The sequence below is a fragment of the Sander lucioperca genome, chromosome 1, assembly GCF_008315115.2.
Source record: "Sander lucioperca isolate FBNREF2018 chromosome 1, SLUC_FBN_1.2, whole genome shotgun sequence".
NCBI classification, from domain to species: Eukaryota; Metazoa; Chordata; class Actinopteri; order Perciformes; family Percidae; genus Sander; species Sander lucioperca.
This window is the reverse complement of record NC_050173.1, coordinates 53460738-53477676: the sequence shown is the minus strand read 5'-3', so window position 1 is coordinate 53477676 and position 16939 is coordinate 53460738. Positions and strand designations below refer to the sequence as shown.

The window sequence follows — 16939 nt, the reverse complement described above, 5'->3', positions numbered from 1 at the left end:
ATGACCCTTTGTATTGTACCACAAAACGGAAAACAGATTATTGTATAATGTTATGTCAGACAGCTATTTAAGCCATCTCTGAAAGAAAAATCAACAAGGTATTATCCTTTATTTCGTTGCACGCTTGATTATTATTCGTAGCTGCCCAGTTGGTCGGTATTTTTCCCAGTGCATCCACAGCAACGTTCAATCAAAACCCTCCCGTCTACTCCGGGCTGTCTTGGTTTTTAAAACAGGCGCACCGTCCGTGGTTAACACAAGCGCTGATTGGCTGACACCCTTCGTTCAGAGAGATTGTCAGTCAGCTGGAGCTCGAGGAAAATAACAGTTGCCTGTGGTTTTTATCTGTTGGGGATTCTGGACCTGACGTATTTTGTTTTTGCGTTTATAAAACTTTTAATTCGCCATTGCGAAGCCTCCGATACATTATTTTACTGAGAGGAAAGCGAGAAGGCAGTGTTGTTATCGCACACCTTTTTTAACTATAGGTAAGTAAGCTAACATTTAGCTGATGTGTAATTGTGTAAACGTTACTTAGCAAGCAAGCTAGTTAGCTAGCTAACTTAGCTGTCGGTATTGCAGTTTACTTAACGTTAACGTTACTAGCTAGTCAAACCATACAGCAGTTTAGAATTATTTGCTGACCCTTCGTTTTTATGTAATTTTTTTGTTTTGTTTTAACGTTAAAGCAGGTAGCAGCATTGGCTTCTTTGTTGAGCTTCCTGCTAGCCCAGTTGGTTAGCAACAGTCACTAACCTACCCTTCTACCTATTTGTCTCCAAGGTGACGGTGGGTGTTGCTAATTCTATCCCATCACCGCGGGTCTCTCTCGGTCTGCTTCCTGGGCGACTGGCAGCTTTGTGTCCTATTCCAAGGCAAGCCTGGTGCCCTGTCCTGTTGTCTGGAGTATCTCGTTGTGGATGACTAAGCTGACGGGGCTCTGTGCCTGTGGCCGCCGGGCGGGCCGATGCTAGGAGCGGGGGAAACATAGCGGTGTGGGTCGGAGAGGAGATGTCAGAGCGGGGATGCCTTGTCTTGGAGACAGTGTTGTAGTCGAGGGTATACACGAGTGTACACAGTATACGTACCTCTCTGACTTGGCGTATAGACTAGCGGACCAACTTTTCAGCCTAACTAGTAGTGACTCATATATGGATGGTGGGGTCGCAGTATGCCCACCCCCTCAACTACCAATACACCACTGGCCGGAGGAAGTAGCAGTGCCGGAGGAGGAGAAGAAGAGGGGCCCATGTCTGTCACCTCCACCTCTTCTATCGGCTCCTCTTTCCGGTTCGTCCCGGCTTTCTGCCTGGGCGTGGTGGCAGCAGTAGTATTTCAGCTGGCCTGGGGAGGCCTGACTCTCACCTCTTTCTTCTTGAAGTTGTTCATTTATGTGTCATTCGCCCTACTTTGTTTCCTGGCTGGGAGTTTTGTTCTGCTGGTCAGGAAGAGTCCTCTCAAAGTCAGCTGCTTTGACAGAAACAGAAGGCAGTCAGCTGCACGGCTGGAATTCTTCAACAAGCTTATGGTAAGATACTGGTATCTCCTAGTTTAAACAAATTAATCACATATAGTGCACCACCGACAAGGCACACACTCTCTACCAGCCCTCTATGATAATACATTAACATTACACTATGATATATAACCAACTGCTGGAATCCATTGATAGAGAGAAAAACTGCTAAATTCCATTATCTAAGGGCACTTCTGTCACATCTAACCTTTCCTCCAACAGACTGGAGCACATGTAAAAATGTTGAACAGACACATCTGAGCTTGATATAGTTCATAAATTTTTCGTAACTCTTCTCTTTTGCTCCTCTCAACTATTTCATCTGCCCTCCCTAGCGTTCTTCCCTCTCTCATCTTCTCTCCCTGCCTCCGGATCCTCACTGTGTTGTTCTATAATAGATGAGGTGGAGTCATGCATTGCTGCTGGATTTAGGCTGCGTCTCATTTCTCTGTCTTAACCCTTCCCCTTACCCCTACCCCTTAGTTTTGCGCGCTCATGTGAGAGTTAGACACACCTCAACACACACACACACACACACACACACACACAAACAAACATGCACACACATATATAGGGTTGATTTAATTTTTAAAGGAAAGTGGTTGTGTCCTTGCAAGCGGCTGGTGGCTTGCCTTAATAGACAGCCACAGCCCAGGGGCTGCCTTTCAGCAGTGTTTGTGTGCTGTTGTGTACTGATGACTTATTGATGTTGACAGTGGAGGAGTATTGTCACAAGCATTTGTCATCTTTTTTGTTTTGTCATCGTCTGTCTGTCTTGTCTGTTAGATTTTCAGCCTTATTAGACACACAGCTCTCAATCTTCTCCTCCTTCTCTTGCCAAATATTTCCTTTTTTATGCTGTTGTCCCCGTCTGTGAAGGGAAGAGATGTGATCTGATATTCTTTTTGTTTTTCAGGCCCGTTTTGTGGTGCCAGTTCAGGAGTCAAGCCAGAGCAGGAGGGTGGTGGTGTCACACAATGTGGACAAAGCTTTGAAGGAAGGTAATGGATCACCTTTGCCTAAGAGATTTTTTTTTAAAGCAGTGTTTCCATTAAAAAGTTCCTGGTAAATTTTGTCCCAGGAGTTTACTTGTCAAGGAATGTTGAATTTCCTACAGCCCGTTGTTGTCTGCGTTTCCATAACGGTGTAAAGACCCGCAATGAGGCAAATTAGTTTATTACTAATAAGCTGACGTATGAACATGACATGGGAGGAGAGCGTCTGGTGGTAGCAGGGGTAAACACACGTTTGCAGCCTGCAGTTCACTGTGCTCGTCTGTTTCAGCTAAAAAAAAAAAAACAAACAGAAAAAAAGAAACCTTAGGTTAGGCAGCCCCAGCAGGGCACCCCAAACTTCCCTTTCCCGAGCCACATTAGCCAGCTCTGACTAGAGGTGTGAATCTTCACTGATCTCCCGATTCGATTACGATTATCAGGTCAGCAATTCGATATCACGATGCATCACGATGCGTCAAAAACATTTTTCTATTAAAGTCATATAGGATATTTGACTTGACAAACTTGCATTGTCAAGTGCAATGCCCAAGCTGCAATAAGTAACTTTAAACTGGAATGATTAAGTGTTTGGGTTCATTTCTTTAAGGTAGCTACCACGAAGGTTTACCTATTTTGGATTAGTCATATACCACCCTACTTTTAACCAGCAAATTTATTGTGCTGTATTGGAATAACTGACCCCAGACAACTATTTAACAAAAACGGTATTGTTTACTGAACGATAACTTAAATGTACAAATAATATTTAGCCGTTAGATTGAATAACAAAAAAAAAACATAACACAAATCACACCCTTCAAATATGCTAACTGCAATATTTCTTCAAATGATATTACACACAACTACCCCTTTACCCGTTTCTCTATCAGTTTCCACTTGAAACACTCCAGCTACACAAAATGATTCCTCCTTACAGCAGTTTCAATGTAAAACTTCCTCAAACCCTATTAAACCACTGTGTTACCACACACCCACACACGCCGAGAGGGAGAAAAAAAATAAATAAAAAAGTTGCGGGCCTGATAGTAGCTCGTGTGGACGTTATCTTCAGTGAAGCAAAAACACACAGAAATCCAACTTACAGTTAGCTGTTAGTCCAAGAAACACAGCTCAAACACGAAAACCAGCTACGGCAAAGTCCTCTTTAGCAGGGAAACACGCTGTCGTCCTCTCCGGTCCAAAATCAGCGTCCTCCGAATCAGCAACTCTCGGCCCTTAGTTCCAACTTTAGCTAGTCCGTTAGCTCCAACTTTTTAGCCAGGCACACTAGCGTTTGTTCTAAACCACTGCTGTTAGACAGGAAAAGTGCCGTAGTGTAGCTACACTTCTTCAGCTTCGTTATTCCACTTAGATCTTCTCCAAGCTAACTAGTGTCTCTCGATGTTTCTCAGTGTTTTCTTTCCTCTTCTCGATTTGTGATTCTCTCCACTCTCCCAGCCACTCCCAGATTTTTTTTTTCATAATATAGGCACTTTAAATTGGATCACTTTTTTTTGATAGAGATCAAATATAAAATCATCAATATAAAAATACTGTATAAGATGTAACATGCTGGAAGCAAGAATGCTAATTTACAACCGCAATCCCTGTGCAGGTTACAAAAACAGAAACATTACAAGTGACAATATACAGATTGAAATATACACTACACAAGTAGAAAAAGACTAAACACATTGTTCAACATGTCAACTTAAAAGTGATCACACTTCTGGGTTGCCAAAAATCTGTCTCCATTTTGCACACACACACACACACACACACACACACACACACACACACACACACACACACACACACACACACACACACACACACACACACACAGACTCTAGATCTGGCTGCCAAGTGACAGATGGCTCCAGGATTTACACCAAGGGTGTGTATTTGCATATGCTTCCGAGCATGTTTTGAAAAGGTTTTTTTGGGCATAGTGTGGCACAAGTTTATAAGGTCCACAGCGAAGACCTGCTGTGTCATTTATTTTGATAAACAGTGTTCCTGTATAAGTTTTGTGAAAGATCTCAATTCTTGGATTTAAATCCAGCACTCATGTTCAGGGCTTTAGCTTCCTAGGGGACTTATCATTATTCATGTATTTTTATGATGGTTAATAATAGCACATAAGAAAGTTCAAGTTAATGTTTATAGAATTTAATCTAATTTTGGTAGGTGATATTTCAGTGACATTTAAGATGATTTGGACTGAAATGGAAATGATCAACTGTAAAATGCACTTTAACAACTAGCAAGGCACTAGCCTTTTCATCCATCCACTCACTCATCTTATTTCTAAACCACTGATCCTTTTCATGGTCACGGTGGCTGGAGGATACACACCTGACTGATCTCCAGTCTATCGCAGGACTCACTCATACAGACAGATAAACGCTTTCTCCCCCGGCAAGAGAGTTGCCAGTTCACCTAACCTGCATGTCTAACCGTCAATTTCCACTGGATGCGGAACGTCTCCGGAACGTCGACGGAGTCATTAGGTTTCCATTAAAGTCAATGTGTGCATTTCCACTGACTGTGGAACATCTGCGTCCACACTCCGTCCCAGCTCCGTCAGTCCGCAGCCCTCCGGAGCAGATACGCAGAGCTTCTATTTTTGCCGGACGCCGGAGAGCTCCGCAGCAATTCAGCACAATTCAGATAGTGCGGGACAGGAAGTCGAGCACAGAAACAAAATAAAACATCCGGTTAATTTTCAAAATAAAATACACCGTGCTCACGGCGGATCATATGTCCCTGCACTACACCTTGAAAACACAGCACAGAGTTGTTTCCCCTCTACTCCTCTGGATGGAAACAAACTGTTATTGGTTTTGTGGTTCTGTTTATAGAAACTACATCCTGTTATATCGTGCAAACATACGTGAATTCGCGAGATCTCATGGTCGGCTGGCCGCAGCCATTACGCGACAAATCCGGACCTGGTGGGTATTGACGGACGGCGGAGCACGCAGCCGTTCCGCAGCGGAGCCGGTCTGCAGACGTTCGCATCCTGTGGAAATCCACGGTTAGGGCTAATGGGATGAGGGATAAAACCTATGCAGACAAATGGACAACATTTTGTATGGTAAATGTTAAAAAGGCACCAATATACCTGTGATACATTTTATCTGCGAAAAGAAGGTACGTTTGCCACATAGTATATTGGCGTAATACACCATAAACAGGCGTCTTAGGCTACATTTACATTGCTACGTTTTGGTTTTTAAGCGGTGTTTTGAGCCAAAAGCGATCTCCGTGCACACAAATGTTTTTAGCTCTAGTAGAAGAACTAATCTTCGTTTTAACTAACGCGCCCAAACCGCATATCTCATCAACATTCTCATTCAGTATACTGGGAATGCACGTGCCGGGGTAAACAGGAGGCAGCATGTATACTGTGCCTGTTGCTGGTAGTTGCCATGGTAACGTTAGTAGCTTAGTCTCAGAACGAGAGGTCATGACCCAATCAGGCGGCGAAACATTGGCGCCAGTGTGTGGCGTCGGTGGTGTCAAAGGTCTCCCATTTGCGGCCGTTGAGACCTGGATTTCAAACCAAAACGGGGTCAGAAGTGTTTTAAAATGTCTTAGGGGCTCTGGAACGCCAGAGCAGTGTGAATGCAGGGTGTAAACATAGCAAAAGATATTTGTTTTTAAATTAAAATGTAGCAACGTAAATGGAGCCTTAGCTCAGATCAGATTGAATGATCAGGGGCCTCATTTATTAACGTGGCGTACGCACAAAAGAAGATGTACGCCACTCCCTACGCAAGAATTGGGATTTATAAAAAGCAAACTTGACTTCTCTGTACGTAGTGCTAGCCGTTTTTTGCATCAACTTTAATATCGGACCATTTCTGTTTAATTTGGGCCACGGTCCGACCTCTGAGGCTGTGGCATTAACTGCGTCTGCAATTCAATTCAATTTTATTTATAGTATCAAATCATAACAAGAGTTATCTCGAGACACTTTACAGATAGAGTAGGTCTAGACCAAACTCTGTACTTTACGAAGCCCCAACTATTACAGTGGTTGCCTCAAGAGCAAGCATTAGCAGTAGCTATTGCGACAGTGGCAAGGAAAAACTCCCTTTTTTGTTAGGAAGAAACCTCGGACAGACCCAGACTCTTGGTAGGCGGTGTCTGACGGCACCAGTTGGGGGAGTGGTGAATGGTGGCAATAATAGTCATAATAAAGATAGTGAAACAGTGATCACAATGGTAGTCATAGTAGTTCATATCATAGTAGGGCACAGCAGGGCGTTACGGGGTGTAGTGTGGCACAGCAGCCTGGGTGGACGCGGTTGGACGCGGCAGGACGCAGTCGGACACTGCGGGGAAACGCAGAGCGTAGCAGGGTGTAGTAAGTCCATAGCGTCAGCTGCACCCAGGACCCCGGTGTAGGTGCCACCCAATTCCAAGGCGATGTTCTGGGTGAAGAAGAAGCAAAGGGACTCCGGGGAGAAAACTCCCCAGAGCTAGGTTAGTAACAGGCATTTGTCTGCAACATGTTGTCACTCTACAGCTCTTTTGGCATTAGTAATGCCCACACTATTTTTTGTTACTTTATACCGTTTTTGTCCTGCCTTGGTTGCACCCGATTGTTGTGGTCTGCAGAAGCGCAGAGAGCTTTCCTTTTTATCTAACTACAACTTCACATTAGCCGCTTGCAATGCTGACCGAAGGGATTTTTGCAGTTCCTAGAACATAACGTTCCTAGAACCCTTTTTTTCTCGTGTTCCGACTGGACCAATTTGGGGATTATTAAGTTCCTCTGACCACAGTTCCTGTAACTCTACTACTTCTACTACTTCAGGGCAGGGTCTTTTCCCTTTTCCGCATAGTCGTGGTTAGATGGCTGTGTTATAATAACAAAAGGTCAGTTCCTATGGCAAAACTGGTTTTGGGGGAGAGTAGTTAGTAGAACTGTTTAGAAGTGGACTGTTCCTATAACTACGTTCCTGTAACTACTTGGTCGGAAAGAGGCTGTTGAGTAAAAGTCCTTTTGCTTTGTTTTCCTCTGTGCGCATGATGTCGGTATGGATGAATATTAATTCGGGGCGTTTCACTGACTATTTAAGGGCAATTATTGGCGTGACATGAAGCCGCCATAGCTGCGCCACATTTAGAGTCGATTGTGATTTATAAAGGGAATCTGGCGTAGGACGTGCATGCGCACGGTTTTATAAATCCGAATATTTCTGTGCGTACCCACATCCTATGTTTCGTCCGTACGCCACTTCTGACGCAAATTCGCCGCACAGTTTTATAAATGAGGCCCCAGATCATTAAAACTCCCAAGACTTACTATAACCCTAGTGTCACATATGATACCTTCGGTTATCCTTGTAATGTTAAGATCCCTTACTGTGGATACAGTTGAAAGGCTAAAAGATGTTTCCTTTACTTAACAGATCAAACAAGAAAAGATTGATTTGATTCACATATTTTATGGAGTTATGATTCAAAGAGGGGGAAGTACCACACTTTCCTTCAAAGCAAATCTGAATCAGTTATTACAGCATGTGGATTGAGATTTCACTGTTGAATTTGCTTCTTGTGTAGTGCATATATATATGTTAATGCTGCTATTCGTTATGGCTTATAAGTAACCTCTACTGTACATGCAGCCGTGGAAAACTACAACACAGATTAGTAGGAGATAAAACCTGAAGTTGTATACGATGATAATGTTTAGTTTTGCTACACACCTTGCAAAAGGTGTGTGTGTGTGTGTGTGTGTGTGTGTGTGTGTGTGTGTGTGTGTCTTTATGCTGCAGCCCTGCGATAGGCTGGTGCCTTGTTCAGGGTGTGTGCTGGGATAGGCTCCAGTCCCCCATAAGCGCGTATAGAAAATGGATGATACTTCCTCCACCTTTCAAATGCTGCACCAGTGTTCACCTGGGATTTGGGGAAATGAAACCAAGTGCAATACACACAGTGGGTAGTCAAGGGGTCCTGGTGAAATCTCAGCAGTCATTTGGTAATAGAGGACTGGCATTGATCAGCAACACTTGTTACTGCACACAATGATGATCATTCTTTGCAAAGAAAAGATATTACTGATTGCATCTTAAAAGAGTTAAAAAGTCAAAACAATCTCTTCCTTTTAACGGATTCAAATTCTAATGTAAACGGCTGTAAACACTCTTTAGTATTCATCTTCTGGCAAAAATAATATTCCAATTTCTCTCTCTCTCTCTCTCTCTCTCTCTCTCTCTCTCTCTCTCTCCCTCTCCCCCTCCCTCCCCCTCCCTCCCTCCCAGTGTTTGACTATGCCTACAGAGACTACATCCTGTCCTGGTACATCCCTCTGAGTCATGATGAGGGCCAGTTGTACTCCATGCTGTCGGAGGACTGGTGGCAGATGATTGGCCAATTGCGATCCAGGCTCGCTGACATTGACCTTGTCAACGTGGTGTGTTATGACACCATCCGAATCCTACACACACACTTCACGGACCTCAAGGCTGCATCTGCAAGGTACACACACACACACACACACACACACACACACACACACACACGCACACAATTAAGTAAGTAAATAGTTTACGTTGCATTAAGTTAGTTAAAGGTAAGTGATGTTAATCCAATACTCTTTTTGTCAAATTTAGCGAATATCTCCTCATGTTCACCTAGCTCTTTTTTTTAGCTCTATTTTCTGTGTGCGCTGAAAACAAATTCCTACTCTGTGGGGGGGGGGGGGGTTGTATTTGTTTGGCAGTTGAGTTCAAATAACAATCTCTGCACAGCATCGCTTACTGCACCTTTTAATGTTTATCACAGGGAAATAATGTGTTCTTCACTTCTAAACTATCATTGCATAGTGTGCTGACTCACTGTTGTTTAACAGAAAATATGTCGGCTTTGATTCGTTAATAACAAGATTTCCCTTCCCACCATTGCTCATACCCTGCACCATAATTTAATGTATATGCAGATGGGGTGAAATGATGGCACTTCAGTACCATGTAAATTACATTCAAATTCTCTACACTCACTTCCTTCTCCTCCAGGCAGCATCTGCCAGGTACACTTACAGACAGAGTGATGATTCACACACTCTCTGGTTTCATTATCCTGGCAAGTCAGGCGGGACTTATGATTTGATCACACTGCAGAGATGTCTTGCCTCCCTCGTCTACAATAGTTTGAGAACAGTGTAGCAGCAAGGTGTCTTGTTCAGTCAGATTTTAGAAGCAAAGATGTAATAACAATGTCAGTGTTAGCTCTGTCAATAAAGTTGGATCTCATATAATATCATCTGACATCTAGCTCTGCCAGAATAACACTCTGTCTCTTTCTGTTTATATCTTAATTTAATCCGTGTCTCTTTCATGCGTGTATCCAGACCAGAGGAGTGTGCTCGACCGTTTCCTCTCCATCCCTGTTTGGTCAGTCCTGACTCTGAGCTGGCCTTCCTCCGCTGTGTAGCCAGAATACTGCTGCTATGTCTGCTGCCACAAAAGGATGCCAAGTCCCATACACTACGCTGCTGCCTCACAGAAGTCATCACTACTAAAGGTTGTGTGTGTGTGTGTGTGTGTGTGTGTGTGTGTGTGCTTGTTTTACTATATTCGTGGGGTCCAAAAACCAGGGGATAAAGTATACTTGTAGGGTCTGCACAGCCTTGTGGGGCCCAAAATGTTGGACCCCACAAGGTTAAAGGGCTGTTTGATGGTTAAGACTTGGTTTTAGGATTAGGGTTAGAATTAGGTTATGGTTAGGGTTAGGGTAAGGGTTAAGGTTAGGCATTTAGTTGTGATGGATAAGGTTAGGGTAAGGGGCTAGGGAATGCATAATGTCAATGACGGGTCCCCACAAAGATAGTGAAACAAACGTGTGTGTGTGTGTGTGTGTGTGTGTGTGTGTGTACGTACTGTACATACATTTAGGGCTGCTCAATTATGGGAAAAAAATCGTAATCCCGATTATATTGGTCAATATTGAAATCACATTATTTTACACGACTACTCATTGTCTTTTGGAAAGATGTTGCATTTGTTGAATTTAAATTTAATAAATCAACAGTAAAAACACCTTGAACTATGAAATGTCCCTTTTGCCGTTTGAATTTTTTTTTGTTTTTCATTCAGAACACAAGACAAAACAAGAGTTTACTTGCAAAACGTAATGTGTAAAATAATTGTTTTTCTCGATTAATCTTTATTTTGTGATAGTTAGGACACGAAATTAAATGAATTTTGATTGATTTCACAGCGCTATGTGTATTCGGGTCAGCCAGTAAACACAAACGTTAAGGTCAGACATCTTTGTTTTTGCCCCACTTTTTAACTTTATTGGATACAAGACCATGGTTGGGAAATTAACTTGATTTGATTTGTAATCAGAACTTGCTATCCCGGAAGTGGAACGTTGTGGATATAGACTACCTTGTAACTTAACATCATCTTATAGAAGTGTTCATTGATTCAGACTCAGTTAAGCATTCGGCAGATTTCTCTATTTATATAAAGTATATGTGTTGGTATGCGTCTGTGTGCTCCAGGCCTCCTCCAACGACATTCTAAAGTGCCTTTGAGCAAGACACTGAACCCCCAAGTTGCTCCCCGGACGCTGTATGTGGCTGTCCACTGCTCCTAATACTTAGGATGGGTTAAATGCAGAGATTGAATTTCACTACATTGTACTGTGACAATAAAGTTTCTTTTTCTTCTTCTATTCCCCAGTGTTGAAGCCTTTGGTAGAAGTGCTCAGCGATCCAGACTCCATAAACAGGATGCTGTTGTCTCAGCTGGAGCAGAGGGAGCAGCAGGCTGAGCAGCAGAAGAAAGCCTACACCTACGCTGCCTCCTATGAAGACTTCGTCAAACTAATATCAACTTCAGCTGATGTCAATTTCCTCAAACAACTCAGGCATGACCCTAACAGCACACACACACAAACGCATACACCTGCACTGCTTTTTTTAACCTGAGACTGTCCCACACTGTGTATATATACAGAAACATGGGAACCAGACGGCGGTAACACAGTCCATCTGCTGGTGTAGTGTTACCATGGGAACAGACAGTGTCTCTGTGGCTATATACTAGATCTAAATGCGGGGGAGACATGATACTGCTATGCTCTCTTGTTAGTTTGAGAAGTAATGGCTCAATACTGATTTGTTGCTGAGATTACCAGTCACCATGCATGTAAGATTTTACTGTTGTGCCACGCCATACTGTAGTTATATCTTGTTTACCTCAGTAGTATTCAGTTTATTTATCCTAAGACAGCCCATTTTGATGTCATTGATTGATGAAATTGTACATCTTTATCTGTCTTTGTAGGTATCAGATAGTGGTAGAGATTATTCATGCCACCACCATCAGCAGCCTCCCTCAGCTCAAGAAGCAGAAAGGTACAGAAGCACTATACTTCATCATATGACAGTGACGCCAAAAAAATGATTGCACACAACAATAATTGTGACAAAACAACTTCAAATCCACTGCATCTCAACAGCTCGCTGATCTGCTGTTAATTCACCATGTAGGGTAGTATTCATAATAGTGTCTACAACAGTGACAGGTACAATTCTCCACTTTCCTTGTTGCTGCAACAACTCTGAAGGTCTCATGTAGAGAGCTGGATGGTCAGGTCAGATGAAGTCTCGACCCATCTCCACAGCATTGCGGAGTAATGTCTGGCTCCTCCACAGATACATTCTAGTATAGGAGAAAAAAAAACGCTCTGGGTTGTTTGCATTTCTTGAAACCAATCGCAATCCTCTTGGGCGGCGCTAAGCTCCGGACGCAGCCATGGTGGCTCTGCAAAATGGTCTCAGGAAGGAACTTGTTTTGGTGGAACATCTGCACCCCGCAAAAGAAAAGACCACATCCAATATTAAATTAAATGAACTGTTCACGCAATACAGCAACGTGAGCTATAATTTGCTCTTACCAGTGTATCGCTGTGTGTATTTCGTCCGCAGCAATCCCCACCAGTCGGTCCCAGTTAGGTAGTTAACGCCGTAAACATATTCTTTGTAAATCTTTATAATCATTCCCCAAAAGAACCAAGCAGGCCTGCCTTGTTGCACGATCCAACTTTTCTTCAAAACCTGCCATTTTCAGCGTGTAGCTTGCTAGCTCGAAGTTTTTTTGTTGTTTCCCGAAGCGAATGGAGTTTGAGAACGGAAACACACAGAGCGGAAGGTGAGGGACACACGCAGGATGTTGATGCAATTATCCTGGAAATGTACAGTCGTTGATCCAGACTAGGTCAGACGTGACCTTTGAGCTGCGTGAATGGGCTACATAAATACATACATACATACATACATACATACATACATACATACATACATACATAAAAATCAAACAACATGTATGCAACTTTCACTAACCACTGTGCTTGCTCAAAAGAACCTATTAGTAACACAATGTCTAGCAACTGTATCTTGATGGTTCAGTGGCTCGACACCAGGGTATTGCCCTATTGTGTGTTATTGTGTGACCAAAGCTGGCTCACACTTTTCTTTCAACCACTGCTGTCACTCTCTCTTAGAACGAAAAGGTAAAGAGTCAGCAGCCATGAAGGCCGACCTGCTGAGGGCCAGAGATATGAAACGATATATCAATCAGCTGACGGTTGCTAAGAAACAATGTGAGAAACGGATCCGCCTACTCGGTGGACCAAACTACGAGAGCACTGAGGAAGGAGGGGCTGATGACAGCGATGAGCCTCAAAGTCAGAAGGTAAGACTCGTATAAGGTGGACTGTGAAACAGCTGCGGAACATTTTGAATGATAATATTTTTGTGAGGAGCATGACATTTACATGACTTTGCTGGAGAGTTTGTGCTTTTCATTAAAGCATGCTCCATTCGGCTGATGTTTTGTGATTTTCTCTCTCCACATCCAGATTCTCCAGTTTGATGACATCATGTGTAATCCAGGTTACAGGGAGCACTTCAGAGTTTACATGGAGAGAGTTGATAAGAGAGCTCTGATTAGCTTCTGGGAACTGGTGGAAACACTGAAAACTGCCAACAAGGTGATTCCAGAGGGTTTAGCCCAACACTGCTAATTGTATATAGTGTTACGGGGATATTGATATAGTTATGATGTGTTTCTGTTGTGTTCCGTACTAGTGCTGGGCCTGGGTGTTGCATCCACACAATATTCCAAAATCTTGCCACTGTTTTTCCTCTACATCAGAGAATACACATTGTGTCAGCAGTTCTCATTTCCACATGCAGAACTGCCAGTTAAATGCTGGATATTTCTGTACTGTGACATCGGTAGTATAGTTAAGCACATTAATGCGGTGGGAAATGTACATGACTAATTGCCTATTTGTTTGTTTCTGTGTGTGTGACAGAATGAAGTGCCCCAAATTGTAGGGGAAATCTACCAGAAGTTCTTTGTGGAGAGCAGGGATATTCCCGTGGAGAAGTTTCTCCTCAAGGAGATCCAACAGAGTCTGGTGGGGAACAGAGGAACTCAAGTATTTGTTAGACTACAAGAACAGGTAACTGCTGCTTTTGCCACTAACTTACTGTAGCCAATTGCCTTAGCTGTCCTTATTAAAGGTCCTCGCATGTACGAGTAACATTGGTATCATTTCGTTCCACAGTGTCAAAAATGTTCTACAATGACGATAAAGCATTTTTGTTGCTCTCATACATCCTCCAGGTGGCTGAGCAGATGAGAGAGCGTTACTACCCCTCCTTCCTGGTTTCTGACCACTACGATAGGCTGATCAGACGAGACGAGCAGCATAGCCAATCACAGTGTAGCACTGAGGAAAAGGAGGAAGGGGTTAGACATGTTATCAAAAATGTTAATCTGTTAAGATACTCAAATTTATATTTTGTAAGTGTTTATGCCTTTTGATAAACAAATATACTGTATATATGTTTTTCTGTAGTGCCAGGGTCTAGATGCAGGAGAGGAGGTGGGTGACGAAGGCAGTAAAGGAATCAATGAGCAGGCCAGCTACGCTGCTACGAAACTCCTTCAACTCTACGACAAACTGGAGTACAAGCGACAGGCCCTGGGCTCTATCCAGAATGCACCCAAACCAGATAAAAAGGTAACAAAATACAAGCAAATGTGACCAAAAAAAACAGGGTTCAAATCAGAATACACTCTAAAAGGTCACAGCAGGATAGCATAAAATACACAAACAAAAAAAAGTCTAATTAAGAGCCAAATATGGCACATCTGATTTGCTAAAAAAGCCCATGTTTCTGCTCTTTTTTTATGCCCCTGCGTTGGCGACAGCCTTGGGCGGAGGCATTATATTTTCGGGTTGTCCGTCTGTCTCAGGACCCCTGGAGGGAATTTATTCAAATTTGGCACAGACATCCACTTAGATGTTGGCCTTAACTGAAGAATTCCTACGCTAATTATGACAACATTTCACCCACATGTCTAATAGGATCAAATGATAGTGATGACAGAAGGGGGAGATTTGGTAGGATACTGAATTAGTGACACTAATCTTGGGTGCCCACCTTGAAACTGTGATGATTTGTACAGATCTTCTGTGCTGCCGTGTTTAAGGATGTGTTTGTGAAGTGTGGTGGAAGTTTTTCGATGCAGCAGGTGTAGATGTTTTAAAAATAGAAGGTGAAACAAAATAAGGACAGTCGAAGACTAAACCAAGTTAGGTTTTTTGTATTTTATTAAGTATATTTGCAAATATAGGAGGAACACATTTCACAGAAGGCACGCAGCACAGGTGTGGAAAAGCTCTTCAAATGAGTGAACAGAAACACTGAACTTAAATACATCTTCAGAGTGACAGCACACACGCACTTGGCTTATTATGACTCTACATTTCTCACAGGCAATCTGATACACATGAAGACAATCAAACAACACAAGAGACATCTTGGAGCCATTTCGCCTCCTTCCCCCTGTACGACTTTCACCCCTCCAGTTGCATCTCAACTGGCATGGGAAAACTAAATGTATCAGGAGAGATAGGTTTAGGGTGACCTTGTATCCCCTATCTGTTCAGACAAACAGTGCTCACATTATGTTCCAGACTTTGTGATTCTCACTTAGTCAGAATCAGAATCTACATGTGGGAATGAGATAAACTCCCTTTCAGTATTGTAAAATAAACCAAAGCACAAATAAAACATAAGAATATAAGGAATCATGCTTAAATGTAATTTTCGCCATTACAGAAGCATCCACGTTTTGCCAAATAAAAATACACTTAATACCTTTTTATTAAATTGCTTCAAAGTCTGCACTATACATGTATTATATGAGTCTGGACAGACATGGATATAAACCGCAACTTGACTGGTTGGTGGAGGCATACAACTGCAAAGTGGGGAATATCCACAAAACTCATTACAAATTACATCCTGCTACGCCCTGCAGTGCCCTGCTACGCCATAAACTACTCAGGGGTGTGATTCTTCTGGATAAATCCGGAAATCCGGCTTTTCCGACCTGAAAATGACGCTCTTGTAAATCATGCAAATCCGCTTTTTTTGTGTGTGTGTGTGTTGGTAAACATAATGATCGGTCAGTGCTATCAACGTTTTTTGTGCCTCTGATTGCTGATTCATGTCTTCATATCACTCTGCAAGTAGTCCATTAATTTGTCACGATGTAACTTCATTCAGAGCAGAGCTCCACCAAAGAGCCTGCAATCGTTGCAGAAGGTTATTTGAATAAGAATTTTGGACGTGTGGGGGCGAACTATCTTCTTACATACATGCAAACTAGCTTTTTGGCGAAAATTAATTTTGACCCTGTGGCCTTAGCAATACAAACGGCGACTGTCGTTTTGTGCACCTTTTTTTTTTTTTTTTAGATCTACTTTTTATTGTTTTATATTTTTGAAAAGACAAATACAATTGAACAAGGTGCTCCTTTTCAAAAAAACATTATTTAACAAGGTAATGCAATGTGGAATCAAGTGATGACTGATTAACAGTAATGTAAATGCTAAATGCCCTAATACCTGTTGATACTACAACAATGCAAAGTATAGGCTCTTAACCTTGCAGTTTTGCACATATCATGTAAGACTCAATTTCTTAATTTCTTTGCACAAAACTCTCCAGAAAGTGCCATTTAATGGTTTATTTTTCAAAAAAATGTCCCGGGGGGGGGGCATACCCCCAGACCCCCCTAGAGAGAGCCCCCCCACATAACAAATCTCAATTTAACCCCTGCATACAACGTTCTATGCAAGTAATATATTAATGATTACGTTCATTGAATTTGGGGTATTCATTCAATTTTATAGCATGTCGCAGTGTCATGGGTGCGGTGTATATTTTCCTGCTTTTTTTGTCCTTTGCCAATCACACCTATGACTACTACAACTACTATTTCTAATCATAGTTCCGTTTCTTTATTGTGACTATAATTGCCACTGTTCATCACACCCCCAACCGGCACTGTCTGACAACCGCCTACCAAGAGCCTGG

The 16939-nt window shown here is 42.5% G+C and overlaps 1 protein-coding gene across 2 annotated transcripts in view; it reads left to right on the top strand.

The window, feature by feature from the left end:
- The first annotated feature begins 260 nt into the window (after positions 1 to 260).
- snx25 (sorting nexin 25) overlaps positions 261 to 16939 on the top strand; it is a 26312-nt gene continuing 9633 nt past the window's right edge. The window contains exons 1-12 of one of the 2 annotated variants that reach the window (XM_031279989.2): positions 261 to 488; positions 784 to 1528; positions 2433 to 2517; positions 8790 to 9006; positions 9878 to 10050; positions 11217 to 11403; positions 11823 to 11893; positions 13042 to 13232; positions 13399 to 13530; positions 13858 to 14007; positions 14172 to 14297; positions 14407 to 14571. In XM_031279989.2, coding sequence (XP_031135849.1) covers positions 1172 to 1528; positions 2433 to 2517; positions 8790 to 9006; positions 9878 to 10050; positions 11217 to 11403; positions 11823 to 11893; positions 13042 to 13232; positions 13399 to 13530; positions 13858 to 14007; positions 14172 to 14297; positions 14407 to 14571 — 1854 coding nt within the window. In that variant the 5' untranslated portion in view covers positions 261 to 488; positions 784 to 1171. Of the gene's footprint in view, positions 489 to 783; positions 1529 to 2432; positions 2518 to 8789; positions 9007 to 9464; positions 9557 to 9877; positions 10051 to 11216; positions 11404 to 11822; positions 11894 to 13041; positions 13233 to 13398; positions 13531 to 13857; positions 14008 to 14171; positions 14298 to 14406; positions 14572 to 16939 lie in introns of those variants that run through there. The other variant, XM_036005899.1, reaches the window with a different exon arrangement.